The sequence below is a fragment of the Bombus bifarius genome, unplaced genomic scaffold (genome assembly GCF_011952205.1).
Source record: "Bombus bifarius isolate JDL3187 unplaced genomic scaffold, Bbif_JDL3187 scf7180000010271, whole genome shotgun sequence".
Lineage (NCBI taxonomy): Eukaryota > Metazoa > Arthropoda > Insecta > Hymenoptera > Apidae > Bombus > Bombus bifarius.
In genome coordinates, this window is record NW_022885586.1 from 2777628 (window position 1) to 2797279 (window position 19652).

General features: G+C 40.8%; 1 protein-coding gene across 3 annotated transcripts; it reads left to right on the plus strand.

Moving 5' to 3' along the window:
- The first annotated feature begins 377 nt into the window (after window positions 1–377).
- Window positions 378–19640, plus strand: LOC117216336 (LHFPL tetraspan subfamily member 2a protein). Of its 3 annotated transcripts, XM_033462982.1 has the most exons (6): window positions 378–589; window positions 17882–18058; window positions 18302–18577; window positions 18662–18775; window positions 19087–19250; window positions 19329–19640. In XM_033462982.1, the coding sequence occupies exons 2-5, from the start codon at window positions 17932–17934 to the stop codon at window positions 19227–19229; spliced, it is 660 nt and encodes a 219-aa protein (XP_033318873.1). In that variant the 5' UTR covers window positions 378–589; window positions 17882–17931; the 3' UTR covers window positions 19230–19250; window positions 19329–19640. The 3 variants fall into 3 exon arrangements, with proteins under 3 accessions (XP_033318873.1, XP_033318871.1, XP_033318872.1); XM_033462980.1 differs by having other exon boundaries at window positions 19087–19640; XM_033462981.1 differs by lacking the exon at window positions 378–589 and adding an exon at window positions 14038–14145 and having other exon boundaries at window positions 19087–19640.
- The last annotated feature ends 12 nt before the right edge of the window (window positions 19641–19652 follow it).

Here is a 19652-nt window from a genome sequence, read left to right on the forward strand (position 1 = left end):
TGAGTATCAAGACACTTGGATTCCAAGGATCTCTATAAGGAAATCTATATCGTTTTTATAATATCGTCTCCACTAACGTAGATCAAGCGAGTTTAGCTTCCGACTAGGAAGATTCAAAGATGCTTTAAAATCAAAGTATTATTACCTAAAGATTCGGAGAATCTGTTCATTCTTATCACGAGCCTGTTCGCCGTAGATACAAGAACTGCGGATCGTAGAAAATCCGCTAGAATTTCACTCCCTTTCGACGGTATATTTCCCCGAACCTCGCAACGAGTAGCGTAATAAAGTAAATAACACGAGGAGGCCCCGCGTCCCACCAACAAACAGGTCTGCGTTCACGATCGCCACGCGTTATAGCGGCGATCGCGAGCCGCCTCGGGTTCAGTTCAGCTCGGCGCTTTGACCGCGCAGCTCCGTGTCCAGGAAAAAAGCGTCGACTACGCGAGGCCTTTGACAGGAGAAACGGCCGCTTGACAGTTCCGTTCTCGACCACGAATAGCCACTGACTAATATCTATTTCCTCTAGTAACCGAGTGCGAACGTTCGTCATTATCAAGCTTTACGTTGGGCAGGAAACGGATCGGAGGTGAGTGAAATTGCCGTGAGATTTATTCGTTTGGATTTTCGTTTCATTGAAATTCACGCGACTTTGCATAGCCGAGGACAAAAGTGGATGATACGTGTCCGGTAATTGAATATTTATTCCTTTTACACTCTGTTGGAGCTGAATTATCGAGAGAGGCGAACAATAGAACGAGCGAGTCCTTTGCGATGCAAAACGGACCCATTGATAGTCGGATCTCGAATGACACGCGATCCCTTAAAGCCAAATGCAATTGACTTTGCTTTGGACGCGAAACGATTGGTACAGCCCCTCGGCCAACTTGGAAATGCTTTAACTATTTTCACACCAGATTTCGTTTAATACGATCGTTACTTGTAATTTGTCATACGATATGATATAAAACTGTTCGAACACTTTTCATACGAAAACGATAGGAAACTGGTATTTATATATTTATATATGTGTACATACTTGTTTCGTAGTCAAAATTGATGGTAGAACCGGCATAAGTGAAGTATATACATCTTCTTATATCAAAATTGATAATAATAATAAAATGAAATTGTAATAAGAACTTAATAATCTTTCGAACAAGTTTGATTCTTTGACTCGCATAATCTGACTGCAACCTGGCTGTATAGAAATTGGAAATCTCGGTTTGGTTCTTGAATTAAATTCTCGCGAATAATACATTCACGATATGATAAAATATAATACATTTTTTGAACTTGTAAAACTCGGTAAATTCGGCTCCTTGATGTTACATCGTGATAAATAACAAATACAAGATAAGATATTGAAATACAATGCGAACACTATCGACGATACGGATGACTCTTAGAAGATGTGCTCGAATGCGATTTGCGTGGACCGTGTCTAAGACTGCTACGTGTCTTGAGGTTGTTCTGCAGGTTTTGTAGATAATAGGGTCGTGGATGAGTAATCTACCTTTTTCTTTGACTTATACCTTAGACAGTCAAACGGTCTTACAATCGAGCCTCTCGGAAGATAAATTGATCGACTCTGCTTCTTATCGCTTATTTAATTTCGTTATGTAAATACTCGATTGATATTCGACTCTCAAGAGACAAAAATTCAGATGCGCAGGTTCATTCATCGCGAAAAGATGACACGAGTAATAGCGAATTCTGGCGTAAATTTAAAAAGCAGAGCGTTGTATACGTTTCTGATCATTGCTTAATTTCATTACATAAATACACGATCGATATTCGATTCTCCAGAAACCAATGAGTTTAATTCCACAAGTTCCATAAGTTTAAAAATGCCACAAGAAAATGGTAAATTTTAACGTAAATTAAAAATAAGAAACAGTGTTTGTAGCATCATTTCCCTGTACTTTGCTGATCGATGTGGCTTCTGAAGGGTTCGATTAAAATAAGTACAGCCCTCGGAAATTAAAATATTCAAATGACATAAACAATTTCACCAATATTCTGTTACTTGTCGCTAATGTTTTCTTTAACGAGTCGTTGCGTCTCTTTAATGGGACCAATTACGTACCGGAAGCGGAGGATAGAGCGCAGAGAGCGGTGCAGGCGCGTGGAAGCTGTGCAATCTTTGAATTTGCCAAGTGTGGAAGCGCGAAGTTCACCGAACGCGATGTTAATGTATCTATCCCTTCATTTCTCTCTTTCTACCACACACGTGAACCAGCTCTGGCCAATTGCATTAATTTACGACTGTTTACATCATCAGGCATCAGGGTGTGCCATAAAGCCAGACCTACCACCATGAATTATGCATCGTAGGGTGGTTTCGGCTCTTCCCTCCCGTTTTTTCTTTTTGCTCTATCGCGCGCAACAGCTTCGAGATCATTATCCTGACGCGACGAAATCATTATCCTGATCGCAATTTCACAGAAAAAAAGAGAAAAAAAGTCACGATCCAAAAGCGCTTTTAATTTTCCAAATTACGTATTCGGCGCGTAATCGGTCGAGTATCGTTTTTCTTAATGAATTTATTTTGAGGAACAGCAGACCGTTAAATTGAGACGAATTACGCTTAAACGAAAGCGACAGGACAACGATTAATTAATCGCCTCGGTCATTCGTTTTTTGCCCGTCTGCGGCTGCGTCCCCCTGTTTCTCAAGTTCAATTTTTTTAAATCACCATAGCGGAACGGTTAAATTACTTCGTAAGCAGTTGGACGGCGCGTTCGACTGTCAGTGAAACGAGATAGCGAGGATGTTTCGCGTAACAGTAGTGTCAAATACCGCACAGAAACCTGTGTAATCTTTTTCGTTAAAGTGCAGTTTCTTCGCGTCGGACCCTTCTTGGCTCGATACCGCCGCCTTTCCGGCAAAAATTCCACTCTCTTGCTTTTAAATCTTCGGCGTCTCGATGCCTCTGTTCGCTTATAAAATTGTAGTTTTCTAGTTTCAAATCTTTTTCGATTCGATACTCTAATTTTTTTACAAAATTACGATTTGCTTATCGAGGAACGAAAAGCGTCGCGGGTCTCGCTTTCAAATTATGGTTTCTTCGGTCCAAATATTCGTTGTTTCGATAGATTCGCCTTTTCAAAAAATATTACCATATGCTCCACGTTTATGCTTATCGAAAGAAGAAAAGTATCACGAAGATCTTAGCGAACGTCTTAGCAGACGGCGTGCCATCGTAATAGTAAACCTCGAAATTCAAAGATCTGGTTACGATCTGGTAAACCACGGGGATTCTGGACCACGAGGACCGTGTCTCTCGACCATACTATACTGCAATCGACTATGACAGTTATTACGTGCTGAACGAAACAGTCCGCAAAGGTATTTCTACGATGTAATAACGCCTCCTCCGAGACAGGGACATGTTCTCACAAAGATACAGTCTTTGCCATTCGATTCGCTAAATCGTCGAATTGGTAAACGTGCAAAATGCTGGAATTCTTAGCTGCAAGCTCGCTAAACGAAGTTATCTCTAAGAAGAAACGAATGATATCATACGTGCACCAAACCCTGGTAGTCGTTGCCTGTTATCAAAAGATTGAAATTATTATTAACATGGGAATTTCTTTGTAAAGCGAGACGCCCCGATAAATCGCAAAAAAATGTGACAGAAATTTTTCCTCGTGCAAGCTTTCCGTCTAAATTCTTCCCCATTAAAAATACTTCTCGATTCGATACAATTTGTAATAAATGTCTGCTTCCTTAACACGGTTCTAATAATTTTCCGCGACGGGATAAACCAGCTTGAAACTCGGAACAAACGATATTCCATATGCGTCAATTTAATTACCATTTTATTAGGATATCCAAAAAGTTTCTTTCGTTTCACGAGGAAATAATAGACGCACAACGTTTTTGTTTTATATTATTTTGTCGAATTACGTACGATCCATCTTGCTCTGTTGAGATGAACACCGCGACATTTCACAGACTTGGTTTCACGTTTGTACGAAGGTGCACTGTTGTAAAAAACACGTTTGCGAGAGAAAGACACTTTTCGGACAACCCAACTGTCCAGTGGCAACGAACTAACATCAGAATTTCGCAAAATGAGACGCTGGAATAGAGAATGACGACGATAGAAATTCCTCTGGAAGCTAATTCTCGATGAGAGCACGCTGCATAATCTTCTATACCATTAAGAGCACGAAACGATATCGAACCGTTAGAACGATCGAGAGAGCTGTTGCGAAAGCTCACGAAAGGGACTCGTTACCGAATCCGTTTTCGCTGTCACGATATGAATCGTAGGACAAATATGGTCGATGGCATAAAGTATGCTCGACGTACTCTTGGCCGTGGTCTAGCCATTAAAGCTTCCCAATAAGGCAGCTTTTACGCACGCACGTGAATACAGGCGGACGCACGGGCGCCGTTTAGACAGAATCGAGGCTCCTTCTCGCGTGGGAAGCGATAGTATTTCGATATTACCCTGGCAAGCGTGGACACGCGTGTCTCAACAGTCTCAACGTTGATACACACTCGAGTGTACGTGCTCGCGCGTTTATTCGAACCGGCTTCTGTGAGTACACAGAGATGCGTCATCGATATATATATATATATAGGAAGAAAATATGTACTCTGGTCATCAATCGTGTATCGTCGTATACGTGTGGGTAAATATACGGCTCGTTTGCAAATTGCATTTCACGCGCCTCCCAATCAAACTCTGATGGTATTCGCGACTTGAGAGACGAACGACCAGTGCAACGTTTTCAGCAGTGCCACACGGTACAATGATTTAATAACGAAACGATTAAAGCGACTGATTTTAATAATTTTTAGGTTTACAGAGGGTGTCTCATTTTAATCGACACGAGGAGGATTACTCTCAAAAGAGTTTTGAAATAAAACTTATTTCGTTTCGGAGGAAACGTGTTGCGATGGTCACAAATTTGATCTATGTAGAGATTTCAAGGTGATCTGTAGTTTTCTTAAATGGAACTATACGTTCTCTTTTTATACGATGCAGTTCTTAATTCTCTACAAAAAGGTATCGAAGTATCTGTATCTGAAAACGCCTAATCTAAAAGATAGCTGAATGTGAATTCTATCGAATCGAGTGTACGAAAGACAAGCAAAGAACATGAATATAAAAGCACTACGTTCTCCTTCCTCGTCTTTCATACGATAAGTTTTACAAGATTAAAGACAGAATATCTTTCGAACTAACCATGTTCCAAGTACCTTGATACTTTCTTGTAGAAAAAATTAAAAGATACATCGAGTGGTATATAAAAATATGTATAGTTCCATTTGAAGAAACAAAGGTTGCTTCGAGATCCTCAAAACACGTTCGCCTAGATAAGATTTCTCACCGTGGCGGAAAACTTTTCCTCGAAACAAGATAAGTTTCACTTTGAAACACTTTTCAACGACGATTAAAACGAGACACCCTGTACACAGAGTGTAGCAAGTTCAAACGATCAAGCTTCACCAAAACACGTTGCACGAGTAGAAAGAAGAAAAAGATGAAACGCGAACATATGCCCTCAAACGTCTTATTACACCGAAAAGAAAGTTGATTTATGCGTCCATTTCAAAATGCCATCCCCCTTTTCGAGCATAAGCTTCGCATCGTACGGAAATTGAGTTTGTAGCTCTCCGAATTTCATGTTTGTCTTGTTTTAGATCAACGAATGCGCCATCAATCCTTTCTATTAGTTCTTGTCGCCAATCGACTCTTGTACGATACACAATCGCTTTCACTGTTCCCTGCGGATAAAAATCCGTAATGTTGCAAGATCTGGCGATCTCGCGGACCAAATAATAACGCGCCCTCTCCGACCAATTCGCCTTTCGTGATAATGTTCGTCTATTGCTTTCAGGTTTCATATTTCTGCTATAACGTTTTTACTAAGAGTTTGTACATTACGGTATTGGGTTGTCCGAAAAGTGTTTTATGTTATTTTATTGAATTAGGCAGTATGATCCATTTCGTTCTATTTCTATTATTATGTTCCTGCATAATTCAATAAACCAATATAAAACAGAAAATCTCTTATTTCCTTATAAAACGAAAGAAACATTTCGCACAATCTAATACAACACTTACGTTTATACAGGATGGTTGGTAACTGGCGGTACAAGCGGAAAGGGGGTGATTCTATGCGAAAAAAGAAGTCGAAAATATAGAATAAAAATTTTTCGTTCGAGGCTTTGTTTTCGAGAAAATCGACTTTGAATTTTCGCTCGGTACGCGTGCACTTTATCGCGTCTCGTTATAACGGATCTCACTGTAGATCGTTGTCTCCATGGAAAAATAAAAAAAAAATTGTATTCTATATTTTCGACTTCTTACCACAAGTACCACCAGTTACCAACCACCCTGTATAATATCATTTTCTTTAGCCGTCTAAACTTGGGACACTGTGTAGACTTGATCGAGCGTGCACCGGTATTTAACTCGAATTCAAGGTACGTAGCGTTTTTAGAAATACTAGAAGCTATATATTGAATTCAACAGTAGCGATATTGAAACGATTCGAACGAGGAATCGTGATTTTTCGTAAGAATTTTATGCATTGATATATACGTAGGTTCGCGTTGCTGACAGCTTCTTCGATGATATACCAATGAGATACCAAACATGGCTACGTCTCAATGGTTTTAAATTACACGTATAAATACAGAGACGCACGACACATCAGCTGAGGTTTCTCCAATGAAGATGATATCACTCTGCTTGAATGAATTTGAGTTAAGTACACGTATAAGCATGGATGCGCGACACACGAGCTGAGACAGCTGTCTTTCTATTTCATTGAGTCTTAAATATTTCTCATCCCCGTTTTCGATTTACTTAACAAGCGAGCGAACCAAAAACAGATAACAGCCAACAGTCGTCGGATTTCGTCGTCGCGTTCCTAGCTCTTTGGATATCTTCGGCCTTTGCAACGCTTGATCCATAAAATGCGCGGGATATACAGCAGATAGTAAAATCGTACGAAATATTAAAACGAAACGTTTCAAAGCAATCTATAATTCGATAATATCTATGAAAATACGACGTTCGTTTCTAACTATGTAATTCTATCGTTACGTGGATTTTATTCGAATAATTGAGAAATTTATGGAAAGTCAGATCGTTCGAGGGATCGGTAGACACATCGCTGATCGTCGCCACCAGTACGTTAAGAAATGTTATAGCGGCTTTAAAATAGAGTAATAAGGTTGAAAATAGAGTAACGAGAGGCAGAAAATAATTGCAAGCGGCGCAACATCCTGCAGCTCTTTGTAAGTACACGCTTCAAAGCGTGAATCGAATCGCGTCTTCGTACGCGAGCTCGCTTTGAACTGGCAGGCTTGACTACATTACGGCCACGCTTGCCTGTAAATTCACCTTTTCTTTCTTCCTTCTTTTTCTTTTTTTTTTCCCTCCAAGAGGAGGGCTCTGGCCGCTTTTTTTCCTGGTACGTACCTAACAGAGGAATGCGGGCGACTCGTGTCCGAGGAGGAGCTGCACGAACAAAGGGGAGTACCCCGATTTCTGTCGGCAGATAACGCGTTGTCGTTCTCGGTCTTAAACTGGGTCACACGCAAATGGATTTTCATGATAATTCTTAATTAAGGCTCGTGACGATACGTCAATTAGGTCGCTAATTGACTAACACGATAAATCAGTCGTCTGGTTGATAATACCGACGTTTATCGTTAACCTTCGGTCACTGGCGAATTTTCTTGATATACTCGCAAAAATTTCCAATAGAGTTTGCTCGAGTTGCTTTCTAATGATAAATTCAAGAAAAAGAAAGTCAATATACATTCCTGTTCCGAAGTGGCCGCGAGTCGTCGTCACCAGACTCTTTATGAGAATTCGTATTTTTACCATCACGATTTTCGTTCTTATCTGATTAATCAATTTCTCAATTTTTATTAATATGAGAATTCACGTAGAGTTAAACGAACGAAAGAAATAACAACGAGTGACCAATTTTAAATTAAATTTTGAAACCGGTTACTCGACCGGACCTGGTGAGGCTAGTGTTAAACAAACAGAATCAAAAGAGAAATTTGTTTCATCTGTAACTTGGATATTCTACTTGTTTTTATCGTACCATATGCATTTTCTGCGCTCTACGGCTTTCGATTCTCTGTCGATGCGTAAATATCACAGGCTAGTTACTATGTAGCTCTTATATCTGCTTCAAAATTACAAAGAGTTAAGGGTTAACTATTAAAAGATCATTAATCTCTATATATTCTACCCGACAAAGCAGGCTGATGTACTCTACAACAATTAGATCGCTGTTATAAGTAGTTCCATTGGATGAGCCAAACAGATAGGCTTGATAGATCGATACGTTATTCGTATGGCCTTTCGATGAAGATTCGCTTTAAAACAACGATTAAAGGAACAATGTACGAACGTAAGAACTGCGTATAAAGATCAAAGTCCAGGTTTCCATAGTTTCCAGACCCGACGAAGTCGAAGATTCGAGTTTCGTGAATTTAAGTCCGGTGCCTGAATTATACGTTTTTTCCTTGAGAAATCTCTTTGAAAGACTCTGGCGATAGGAATATTTGAATTTGCTGGAAGCTCTCATCCAGAACGTTGTTCGAACAACAAGAAACCGAGAGTGATCCTGAGGCTCGTCGAGGACTCTGCTCGTGGCTCTGTTCGTGGTGATGGCAACGCGCGTGCAAGTCGTTCGAAAAGCGAATGCACGGTGCATTCTAATCTTCCAACCGGCTGCTCTGATGCAAGCAGCGTTGTTGGCGGCTTCTACCGAGAAAACGAGCCCCCGTGGCAATCTCAACGATCTGGAATGGATTCGTAATCGCTCGTTAATGCATTTCCAGGGAATCAGAAGCTATACGAAGGTCCACAGAAAGATACCTTGGGGACAGAACTTGCGTTTCCTTCCGACAGTTTCCTACTCCTCGTTTATATATATATACTATATATGCATTCCTCCATAAGAAAAAACAATGAAAAAAAAAAAAATGGAAGGAAGAAGAAACGAGAGGAGAATTTAAAGTATCTGTCGGTTTTTAAATATTTCGATGCGCACAGTGAGGTTTATCACGCGATTCGTTTAGATTTATCTAGAGTTGCCCGAGTTCATAGCACTTTGCGCAGACGGGTTTATCGCGATCTTCAGGAAATGCCCACTTGCGACTTCCACCGAGGCAAACTGTGATTATTGCGCGCCTATTGCAATTTAATAAATTATATTACTCAGAGAGATGCATTTAAGTATGATGCAGACGAGCGAATTTTGCCGCCAGTTTCAGCAGTTCATTAGATTATACGGAGAAACTCACGAACTTACTTACGCTAAATAAAAATTAACGCGCGCCGACTGCCCTCTCAGTATGCTCGTATAATACGAAAGACAGCGATCATGCTTTCTATTAATCCCATAATTTTATCCTACAAGCACGCGATTAATATTCAATTTTCAAGAAACAAATATCAACTTGCGTGAGATGATTCGTCGTTACAAAGATGCGACGAGCTGTGTGCTCTTGTTATTTGATTATACAGCGTGGGAGGTACTTCAACGCAAGCCTGCGGACGTCTTAGGATTTACACGACCTATACATTCGACACACGACTGTCACACACGTTAATAACGACGAGGTCCATTTATTTTGTCTCCACGTGCGCATCGTTTCCTGTCCCTGCGCGGCGTATTCACGCTGTAACAACGTGCAGGAAAAAAAATCGCTCGAAAATGAAAATCTAGCCTCGCTATACTAAATACGTTGCCCCCCGAAAAATAACGATAGAAAAAAAAAAAAAAGAAGAAAAAGTGGAAGAATCACAAGAAGGAGTAGATCGATAAAAAGTGACGAGTTAGTCGGTAGATCGGGCGTTGCGAAATTCGTTGTGACAAGTCATTCGTCATTTTTGGCGTTCGTGTTCCTTCGCGGCGCATTAAGATTCCGAAACGTAGCTATAGCCCGCGCGTGTATGCCAACCAACGACTTTCGCGGACGCGTGTGCGGCTCGCACGCAGTCCCATTTGTACCAACAGTACCAACACGTATCCAGAAATCAATTTATATTTATGATGTATCGAGGCTCGATGACACAGCGACTGGCTATGCTGGTCTCGAACCAGCCGGAGCTAGCAGGAACAAATGGGAAGAGAGGAGGGAAGAAGGAAGGGCAGGAAAGATGGGAACTGGGTGCGAGAGGGAATGAAAAGCGTCAGCCGCGAGAAAAATAGACGCATGAGCAGCATCTTTATTCTAACATCTTTTACTGGACGTGTTACCAACATTCTAAGCGAACCTTCCGCGTGTTGCGAGCAGAAAGTTAATGGAAACTCGATCGAAAGGGAAACAGAAAATCAAACGAAGCTTTTCGGTAGAAATATGTATACGATTGGTATCTTGGATCTTTCAGCGGTTGATAAGCTTTGGATAGTTTGGAGAAACGAGAATTTGTTTGATCGCGAACGTGAAACGTATCAAATATCGTTAGTATTATATTTATATACTATACTAATGTTTGTAAAATCGTACGATGAGAGTAAGAAAGAAATGGGATACGAAGCGTTACATTAACATTGGAATTTAATCTGAATTTGTTGAGACTTTGATGCGAGGTTCGAAATTCCTGCTTAGATATGTATATTTTGTTTCTGTGAATTTACGTTGGAGCTAAGAAATAGCTGGTTATCTAAATATTAGGTTAAGTAAAAAGTTCTGAGCGTTTTTCGCTAGATGTCTTTAGTGAGCCATATCTCACGATGTGCACATCGCATCGAGTCATAGTATACACCGATTTCAAGGTGATATTACGCATCAAAAAGGTTCTTTGTCAGTTTTGTGTTCGGTGAAGCCAGTTGTGTGTTACAGCGTTCGAAAATGGAGATAAAAAAAGAGAAAATTCGATACATTCTTCAGTACCACTACGACCAAGGTGAAAAGGCGGAGCAGGCGGCCAAAAAAATTTGTGCTGTTTATGGACCCAGTACAGTATCGAATGCAACAGCAAAGCGGTGGTTCCAACGATTCCGTTCTGGTAATATGGACGTCGAAGATGAGGCACGCTCTGGTAGGCCAATCGTCGAAAATGTGGATAAAATCATGGAAATCGTCGAGTCGGACCGGCATGTGAGCACTTATTCCATTGCCCAGGAACTGAAGATTAGCCAGAAAACCGTTTGGAACCATTTGCATAAGGCTGGTCTCAAGAAGAAGCTCGACGTATGGGTGCCACATGAATTGACGCAAAAGAACCTTTTGGACCGAATTGATGCCTGCGATTCTTTGTTGAGACGTAACGAAATCGACCCATTTTTGAAGCGGATGGTGACTGGCGATGAAAAATGGGTCACATACGAGAACAACAGCCGAAAAAGATCGTGGTCCAATCGCGGTGGGCCGGCCCAAACGATCGCCAAGCGTGGATTAACGGCCAAGAAGGTTTTATTGTGTGTTTGGTGGGATTGGAAGGGAATCATCCATTATGAGCTGCTCCCATCGGGGCAAACACTTAATTCGGACCTCTATTGTCAACAACTGACCAGACTGAAGCAGGCGATCGACCAGAAGCGGCCAGAATTGGCCAATAGGAAAGGTGTTGTGTTCCATCAAGACAACGCCAGGCCGCACACATCTTTAACGACGCGTCAGAAGCTCCGAGAGCTTGGCTGGGAGGTTCTATCGCATCCGCCGTACAGTCCAGACCTGGCACCAAGCGATTATCACCTTTTTAAGTTTTTGCAAAATTTTCTTGATGGTACAAAACTGGCCTCAAGAGAGGCTTGTGAAAATGAGCTGGTCAAGTTTTTTACCAATAGGGACGAGGACTTCTTCAACCGCGGAATTATGAAATTGCCTTCAAAATGGACAAAAGTAATCGAACAAAACGGCGCATATTTAATCTAAATCGAATAATCTTGACTATGTTAATTTCATCGTCGAAATAAAGCGAAAAAGCGCTCAGAACTTTTTACTTCACCTAATATTTCGTGTTATAAACTCTGCGAAGCACATGTTCTAATTTTTATACACATCCTCAAACGTCTTTCAAACTTTGCCAATACGGTGGTATCTTGTCATAGAGCTAACCCTGTTTCACTTGTATTCTATTTGTCTTGCACACGTCTGGCCACGTCACTGGATTAATTTCAAATCTACCTGTGTTTCCATCAACCGCGACAGACAACGACGATATCGATGAAAAATCGATGGATAAAAATATATGGATGTGGATGGATGGTGGAATAAAAGTTCCAAAAGAATTCCAGGTATCGATATCCACGAAGAGGACAGCGTGACCAAGGAGACGCGTAGTCGGAGCGCGCGATCGGCGATTATCTTAATTGCCGGGCCTAGCTAGATGCGCTGGAAATCACCGTTAAGTTGGTCGTCTTGCTCGTGGTACCTTAATTATCCTGGCGGTCGTTCCACTGGAAAGGCGCCTAGCATCGAACTGTTATCGCTGTGCCGTGGTAAATAGGATTTCGCCTCGGAAGTAATATCGCCGACTCCGTGTACACTTCCTGTTGATCGTTCTGATACGCGTCGATCATTGATCTTTAACCCTTTACATTCGGCAAAACGAACTGCTCGAACATCCGGTAACCATAGCACGCGTGAATGGCCAGCGTGTGAATTATGCAACGATTCTTTTGGTTCGATGTAATCGAATTGAAATCAATAGAAGTCAATGAGAAAGGGAGGACAGTGGTTGGACGAGGTTTCAAGATTAATGACGATTAATTTAGTCGAATAGTGGAAGAATACCGATGAGAATGTTACAATACAGGCAACACTTCGTACTTTTTTCTCCTTTTTTTTTTTTTATAAAGGATACATCGGACGTGGAATGCCGTAGCCTTTTCGAAAGAGATTCATGGTAATAGGCGTGGCTGTTCCAGGAACGCAAATCGTTCTACGGAACTGTAAATCTGCCTGTGAACAAAAGGGAATTCAGCTTGGCAATCCGCTATCGACGAAACCTTGAATTAAAAATCGACGAAATGGAAGAGGGAACGCGCGAAACATGTGCAGTGTACGGTAATGAGCAAACGTGAACGTATACTGCTTAAGACAGAATTACCTTTTTACAATTCCACCAAACGACTTGATTTTATTTTTCTCTTTTGAAATTGGAAGCAATAGTTTGCTAGATAGAGCGCAAGCAAATTTCTGGAAAAATTGCAGTTTATTGAAATCGCGAAGAAAAAAGCAAACGTCGCTTTTTACAATGTTTTAGCCCAGGATGAAAATTTAATCACAGCCTTGGCGATTTTCGGCGACCTAAAATCTATGTACAGATTCTTATATTCGTCCATATCAACCGATTCAGCATGTATGTGACTGAAACGAATCTACAAAGTGCATTCTTTAAATTTTCATTACAGGCTCAGACAGAAAAATTGTAAAAGTGACCTTTATTCCTTTCTTCGAGATTCCGACCAATTACACTTTTATTACAACTTTTTTCCACATTATCTAGTAAACTAAACCTTCTAACTTCTCAAAAAGAAAAGAAAAAGTAAAGTCGTCTGAGCCAGTTTTAAAAAAATTGCTCTGTTTTAAAGGGTGTGTGTTCAATTTTGCTCAGGACACATAATCGGTTCTTCGTTCTATGTGTATTGCATATATCGAAACATAATCTCTGCGTAAGTTCCATTTCTCTGGTTGTGTTCACAAAGATATAACCTTGCATGAACATATGCAATTTATCTTATGGCACATTCCACTGAATCTTCGAGAATGAATAAAACATCTCTTCGATGGACAAAAATCGATACTCCATTTTACATTCTGTTTGAAGCGAACAAATTGTTGAATCGTGAACGTAAACGATGCCAGAATATCTGGAATACGATTTTTGGAGAAATTGCAGCGAGGCTTCGCGGAATCGTTTCTCCAAAATGTTTAATCGAACGCGATCGGCTGAAATCACGATAAATTACTGTTGGATAAAATCGACAGTGTGCATGCCAGGAGGATGCAGGTAAAAGAAAAAGATGAAACGAGAGGCAGCAGAAGAAGAGAACGAAGAAGAGGGAGAAGAAGAAGGTGAGCCTGGGAGGATCTGTCGATGGTAAGAGGGGACGAAAACAAGAGAGTGGAGAAGTAAGGGAGCACCTGTCCAACAGCTGCCTTGCAGATGGTCTACGTCGTCGCTGGATTATGCAACGTGTAGGTGTCTCGTGTTTCTGTAATCAAAACGTTCGATTGTTTCAGATTTCGCAGAACTTGTTAACGTGCTAATCTCTCAATGGATTTCATATGGTAAACTATAAAACAGCGAGTAACGTTTGGCGATGGAAAATGTTTACGACAAGTTCACAATTTATGATTACACGCGAGAAACTAGAAGATAGGAAAGACGCAGAAGATTCGTGTTTCTTACAAGGATATTTTTAAAAATAGAAGATTATAGATTCCGCCGGTTTCTCGTGGATAAAGAATGCTCGTAAAGCAACGTCCACGGGCCGGAAACGTGTGATTTGAATTTACGAGTGTTAAGTTCGCACTGGCCGTCGACTTACGCCTTTCTGATAACGAGCTGCCGGACAGAGGACCCATTGCTGGATGACTAATGGTCGGAGCCTCTCGTCCAGGGCCACGAGCAGAGAGAAAAGGAAAGATATCGCATTCCGCGATGCGCGAGGCGAGGAAGAAGCTCACCAATGTTGCGGAGATCTTATTCATCTCTACTAATTCATCACTTTGCTTTACCTGAGTAAACTGAAATTGAACTGAGACTTCTAACGTTGTTTCCCCTGGTAATTCTATAGAATTTTAACACGTTCGCGATCACAGACGATTGAAGCAAATGCCCACTATAGATCATGTTTCGTTTCTTGTACCTTTGTATAATATATTTGATAATTCTTCACGATATTCAACATTTCATAATTTTTCCTTGGGTCTACCAACGTGTTCGAGGGGTTCACGTTACAACTCGTTTGTAAAACTTACGTAACACGTATCTTTATGTATTTTACGTTAACTTCTGGTACGTCAATTTCTTGTTCATCTTGTATATCAACTATATTGAAATACCATACATCGTACATAGCTGTGTGAGATCAAGTTGAAGCATAGAACTAAATGTAAATTAATTGCGAAGCACGTGTGGCTGGTTAGCGAACGTGTTATAATTCGATCAGAAACGTGGCCGGTCGATCGACTAGAATTTCGTTCCACCTAGTTTACAGGCCCAATGCTTTAGCCTGATCCTTTCCAACGAATTAAACATGGAAAATTAATTCAGCAAAGGGGACTCACGTCCAGACAATGGAGCCCTACTGCATTCGCTAAAGGCGTGGCAACCCACAACAATGAAAGCAACGATTAAAGTGGAAAAAAAGAAATAAAAAATAAGAGAAGTTGTCCGTCGAACGACTGGCGGTCTACATGCAAGCTCTGATCGGTCTTATCTCATCCGTCCTTCTCCGAACTTCGAATGGCTGCAAGCCAAACCGCGGTTTATTAATGTCACGTGGAGGATGCTAAACATTTTCAACATCATAACAGCAGATACCTAATAACGAAAGAAGGAGAGGTTGTATTAATGCCACATGTTTTTTACAACTACGGCAGATGTTCGATGTTGAAACAAGTTGGAGCAATCCCGCTGCTCCGTGAGGTCACGAGTTTCTATGCCGCGGTGAATCAACGTGTTTCCGGTGTTAGGGATTCATTAAATCCGACGCGAAACTCGAAGACAGTATAAATACAAACAGCGATTAAGGGGCGATCCTAAGTAAACCCGGTCTCTTGAGTGCTTTTAGAGGAGGTCGCGCGCAAGAAATGATAAAAATAAAACTGGCAGATGTACAGCGTGAAACGAATTTAATTAAACATCGCTGCTTCCCCACGTTACTCCGCAGGCCGAAGCAACGCGATTATTACTCGGCGTCTCTTTCCTTTCACTATTTGTCCTCTTCAAACTGTTATTCTATCAATGTAGATGTATAAATATCAGCTGTTTTAATTTTTACGACAGAAAAATCTGTGTTATTTATTCTATCTTTCGATGCGAAGATCGCGAATCATGACAAATCGTATGTTTACTCGTAGAGGAAAAAGATCATAAAAATTCATTACGTCGCTACCGAGTCCTAGAATTCTCTCCTTATATGGTTTTCGAATTATGTATGCGAGTTGTTGCTCGCTTCTCAAAATTCTGTGTCTTCCGACGCACGAATAAAAGAATAGCCCAGAGAATGGAGCCAACCACCAAGAGATCTTTTTCCATACAAAGAACGCGTCACATCGTGGCCTACTGATTCGCCACGTTTCGGCTACATCAAAGAGAATCGCTCATCTGGCGCTGAGGAATGAAAGCGATTAAGTTTGCGGGTTTAAAGGGGATCAAAAATCTCAAGGGTCGCGGAGAACAGCATACGTTCAACAACGAAGGGCCACCGCCCACTAAATCATCCACAGGTCCCAAACTTAGGTCGATCTAAAGTTAGAAAGCAAAATAGGTCAGTTCTGAGGGAGGGGCAGGTTTCCGATCGATCTTTCTAGCCTTGGTTCTTGGTCACATTAAAACACGAAAAGCCTTTGTCGAGTAGAATCAGATTTCCTAACAAATTTAAATGTATTCATAGAGTGAAGAAAAATTGCTTCGCCCTTTACCATGAGAATTTTTCTTCGTAATATTGGATTGCTCGATAAGCGATTCGATCATTCCGTATTGATTTTATGATGTGGTTTTAACACCATACTTTGGCAAGTAGCACATTTTTAATGTAATTTTGTTCCATACGATCATTTTCATACATTTTCAATTAGTGTTTCTTATTGGCCATAATCAATCATGCAGTGTCTTACGTGAATCTTCTCGGTCTTCGAAGTTGAAATTACCAGTTTTAAATCTTACAAACTATTTCTTGACGGTTTTATTACAAAGATTTCTTTTTTCTAATGACAGATCCAACGAGAAACATTCGAAATAGGATGTGCCGGAAGAGTTGTCAAGCGGTCGTCAAACTGAAACAAACCGAGAATTCCAATATAACGATCCCGTGGCAGCTCGAAGAAACCTCTTCTTGCCCTTTTCTCCGATCGAAGTCGATTCGAATCAGCGCGCAAACATGCTCGTCGTTTTACGAGGGGTCGGAAGAAACGGATGCTTTGTTGGGCGGGCACGGCTTTACGATTCTCACGAAATCAGAATAAAAAATCGGAACCGGTAACGCGAGAGAAAAGAAACGAGAAAAAGATGCGTATGGCTGAGCTTGCGACTCTTCACTTTTAATGCCGGCCTGTTCTTTGGTTCGCGGGAAAAGGGCCATACGTAACGTTTCCCCGAAATATATGTGAGTGGCATTTATTCTTGCGCAGTTACCCGAAAGTCTTTGGGCCTGATCGCCGAATCGTTGACCCCTGACGCCGACTGAATCGCGATAAGGGTGTCCACGAATCATCTTTTCAAACTTGCCTTATAACACGATCGACTTTGATCCAATTTGCACCAAGTGCGCTCACAGTGTTGGATCGTCGCACAAGTAAAAATGAGAAATTACCTGTTAGAAATTGATCAGCGATGAATCTCCTTATTTCTTTATAATTCTTCATCTTTTTCTATTAAGCTTCCTATCCTAATTTGTATAAAACTTTGGTAGTATAACTATTTCCAGTGCTTTGACTCTGAGAAGAGCCGCATTACCTATGGGTTCATTTAATAATTGATACTGTCCAACTATGAAGAACGGCAGTCGCTGTAAATACACAGTCGCTCAAAATTCTGACGTTGTATTTAGCAGGATGTATTTTAATCATGAACCGTGATGTTGAAGATCGATAGCTGAAGCGGTAGAAACTTATGTCGTTATGTCTTGCCATGAATTGGTTCTTTTAATAAATATTGCCTTTCTTCATGGGTTGGTCATAATTGTAAGAGGGAAAAATGTTGCAGGAGGAGATTAGAGCTTGAAGGATGGCATAGATCCACAATTGAACGGCAGCATGTGCTATGTGATAGTCACTAGTCGTAGTTTGCTGTGGACGCTCCTGTCCCTGGCGGCGTTAATGGCAGTTTTATCGGGGCTCATCACTCCAAAATGGCTCATCGGACCTCAGATAAAAGACACGAGTAACTATTTTCTCTTATTTAATCCGTACGTCGTTAGTATGCGGTCGAAGGGTGGGATATATTCAAAGAAGTTCTTAACGTTGCTTGGAATATTAATGACTCGTGTCTACTTCGATGAGACCCCATCACCTTCTCGTTGATACTTCTTGTACAATTTATCCATCATTCGTTCGTTCCTAAACAGAGAACTATATTAGACGAAGGATTAAAGTCTTTTTTCCTGTTTTTTCTTTTGATCGTTAGAGAATGGGACAGAGTTTTACGCGCCAACAGTCGGAATTTTCAATCGTTGCATCAGGCTACACGGGAAGAAGACTCACTGTGCAAATTTCAACTTGGACGGCTTCGCCACAGATTCCAGCGTATTTCCAGACTGCTGGAAAGCTTCTTACTTCTTCCTGTCTCTTGGCTTGGCGATTATGTCGATGACAGTGGTGGCAGCTTTGGTTGGCTGCTGCATGCAAAGCATCGGCAGAAAGAGCATCTTCAACCTGGCTGGTGTTGCGCAGGTTATTGCTGGTAATATTTCAACATGACACTTCAATTTTGCAAACAGCTTGTAACTCTCTAAGTTTCTAATGCTACTTCGCTTCTTGCCAACAGGAATATTTTATTTACTGGGGATGATCTTGTATCCCGCCGGCTGGGGCGCAGAAAGGGTTCAAAGGATCTGTGGACCGGAAGCTAACGCTTTCTATCTCGCTGAATGCTCTCTAGGTAGTAAAAGCGTTTACAATTCTTTACATTCCCAAGACACTTTGACTTTTTATGCGGGCAATCAAGATGCTGTAGATTAAATCCTTTGCATAAAACTCAACTTAAAAAGATTCATGGATTTTATCTTTGTAATTGTTGCCCACACTAAGCAACATTAAGAAATTTAACATGAAAATAACAATAACATATAAGAGTAACATAAATTAAGAGATAAAATGAAACGAATAGAACAGAATAGGGGACGTCTCTTATTTTCATTGCTTAATTAATTTATTGTCAAGCAAAAGGGTAAAGAACGTTTTATGTTCCAGGTTGGGCTTTCTATAGCGCCGTGATAGGGGTTGGATTGACGTTTGTTTGTGCGGTAATAAGCGGCCAAGCAGAAAAGTCCACAGCCAGTGATAAAGTTCAGGACAAAATGAACGAGGGCAAAACATTGATCTGCCTCGCGTGAAACTAGAAAAACTGGGGAATGTACGTCATTGATATTTTGGGAATATTGATATTATCTTTGCCAAAAGAGCAATGATAAAGTAAACCAAACGTTGGCAAATGCGACAAGAGAATAGAAGGGAATTTATCGTGGGACCAAATCAAGTTCAAGGTCAGTGATCTTTGTTAGGGGGTCGTTGAACTTTTGCTTCATCGAATATATATGTACTTATCACAGAAATGAATCTGTTCTGTGCCAATTTTTCCCCAGATTTTCATCTCTATAGCATTATGATTGTTTTAAGAGAAGTACGGTTCAGCTTACTACAGATGATTTGTATACAAGTAAATGTATATGAAACAGATATTCGTAAGAAATGATATAAGAGAAGAATAATACTGTATAAGGAAGAAATAAATCAAGGATGTTGTTAAATACTTGTGT

Coding starts and splice junctions, on each gene's coding strand:
- LOC117216336 (XM_033462980.1), top strand. CDS start 17,932: ATGTGCTATGTGATAGTCACTAGTCGTAGTTTGCTGTGGACGCTCCTG. Junction 18,578..18,661: donor TGTTGCGCAGGTTATTGCTG/GTAATATTTCAA, acceptor TCTTGCCAACAG/GAATATTTTATTTACTGGGG. Junction 18,776..19,086: donor TCTCGCTGAATGCTCTCTAG/GTAGTAAAAGCG, acceptor TTTATGTTCCAG/GTTGGGCTTTCTATAGCGCC.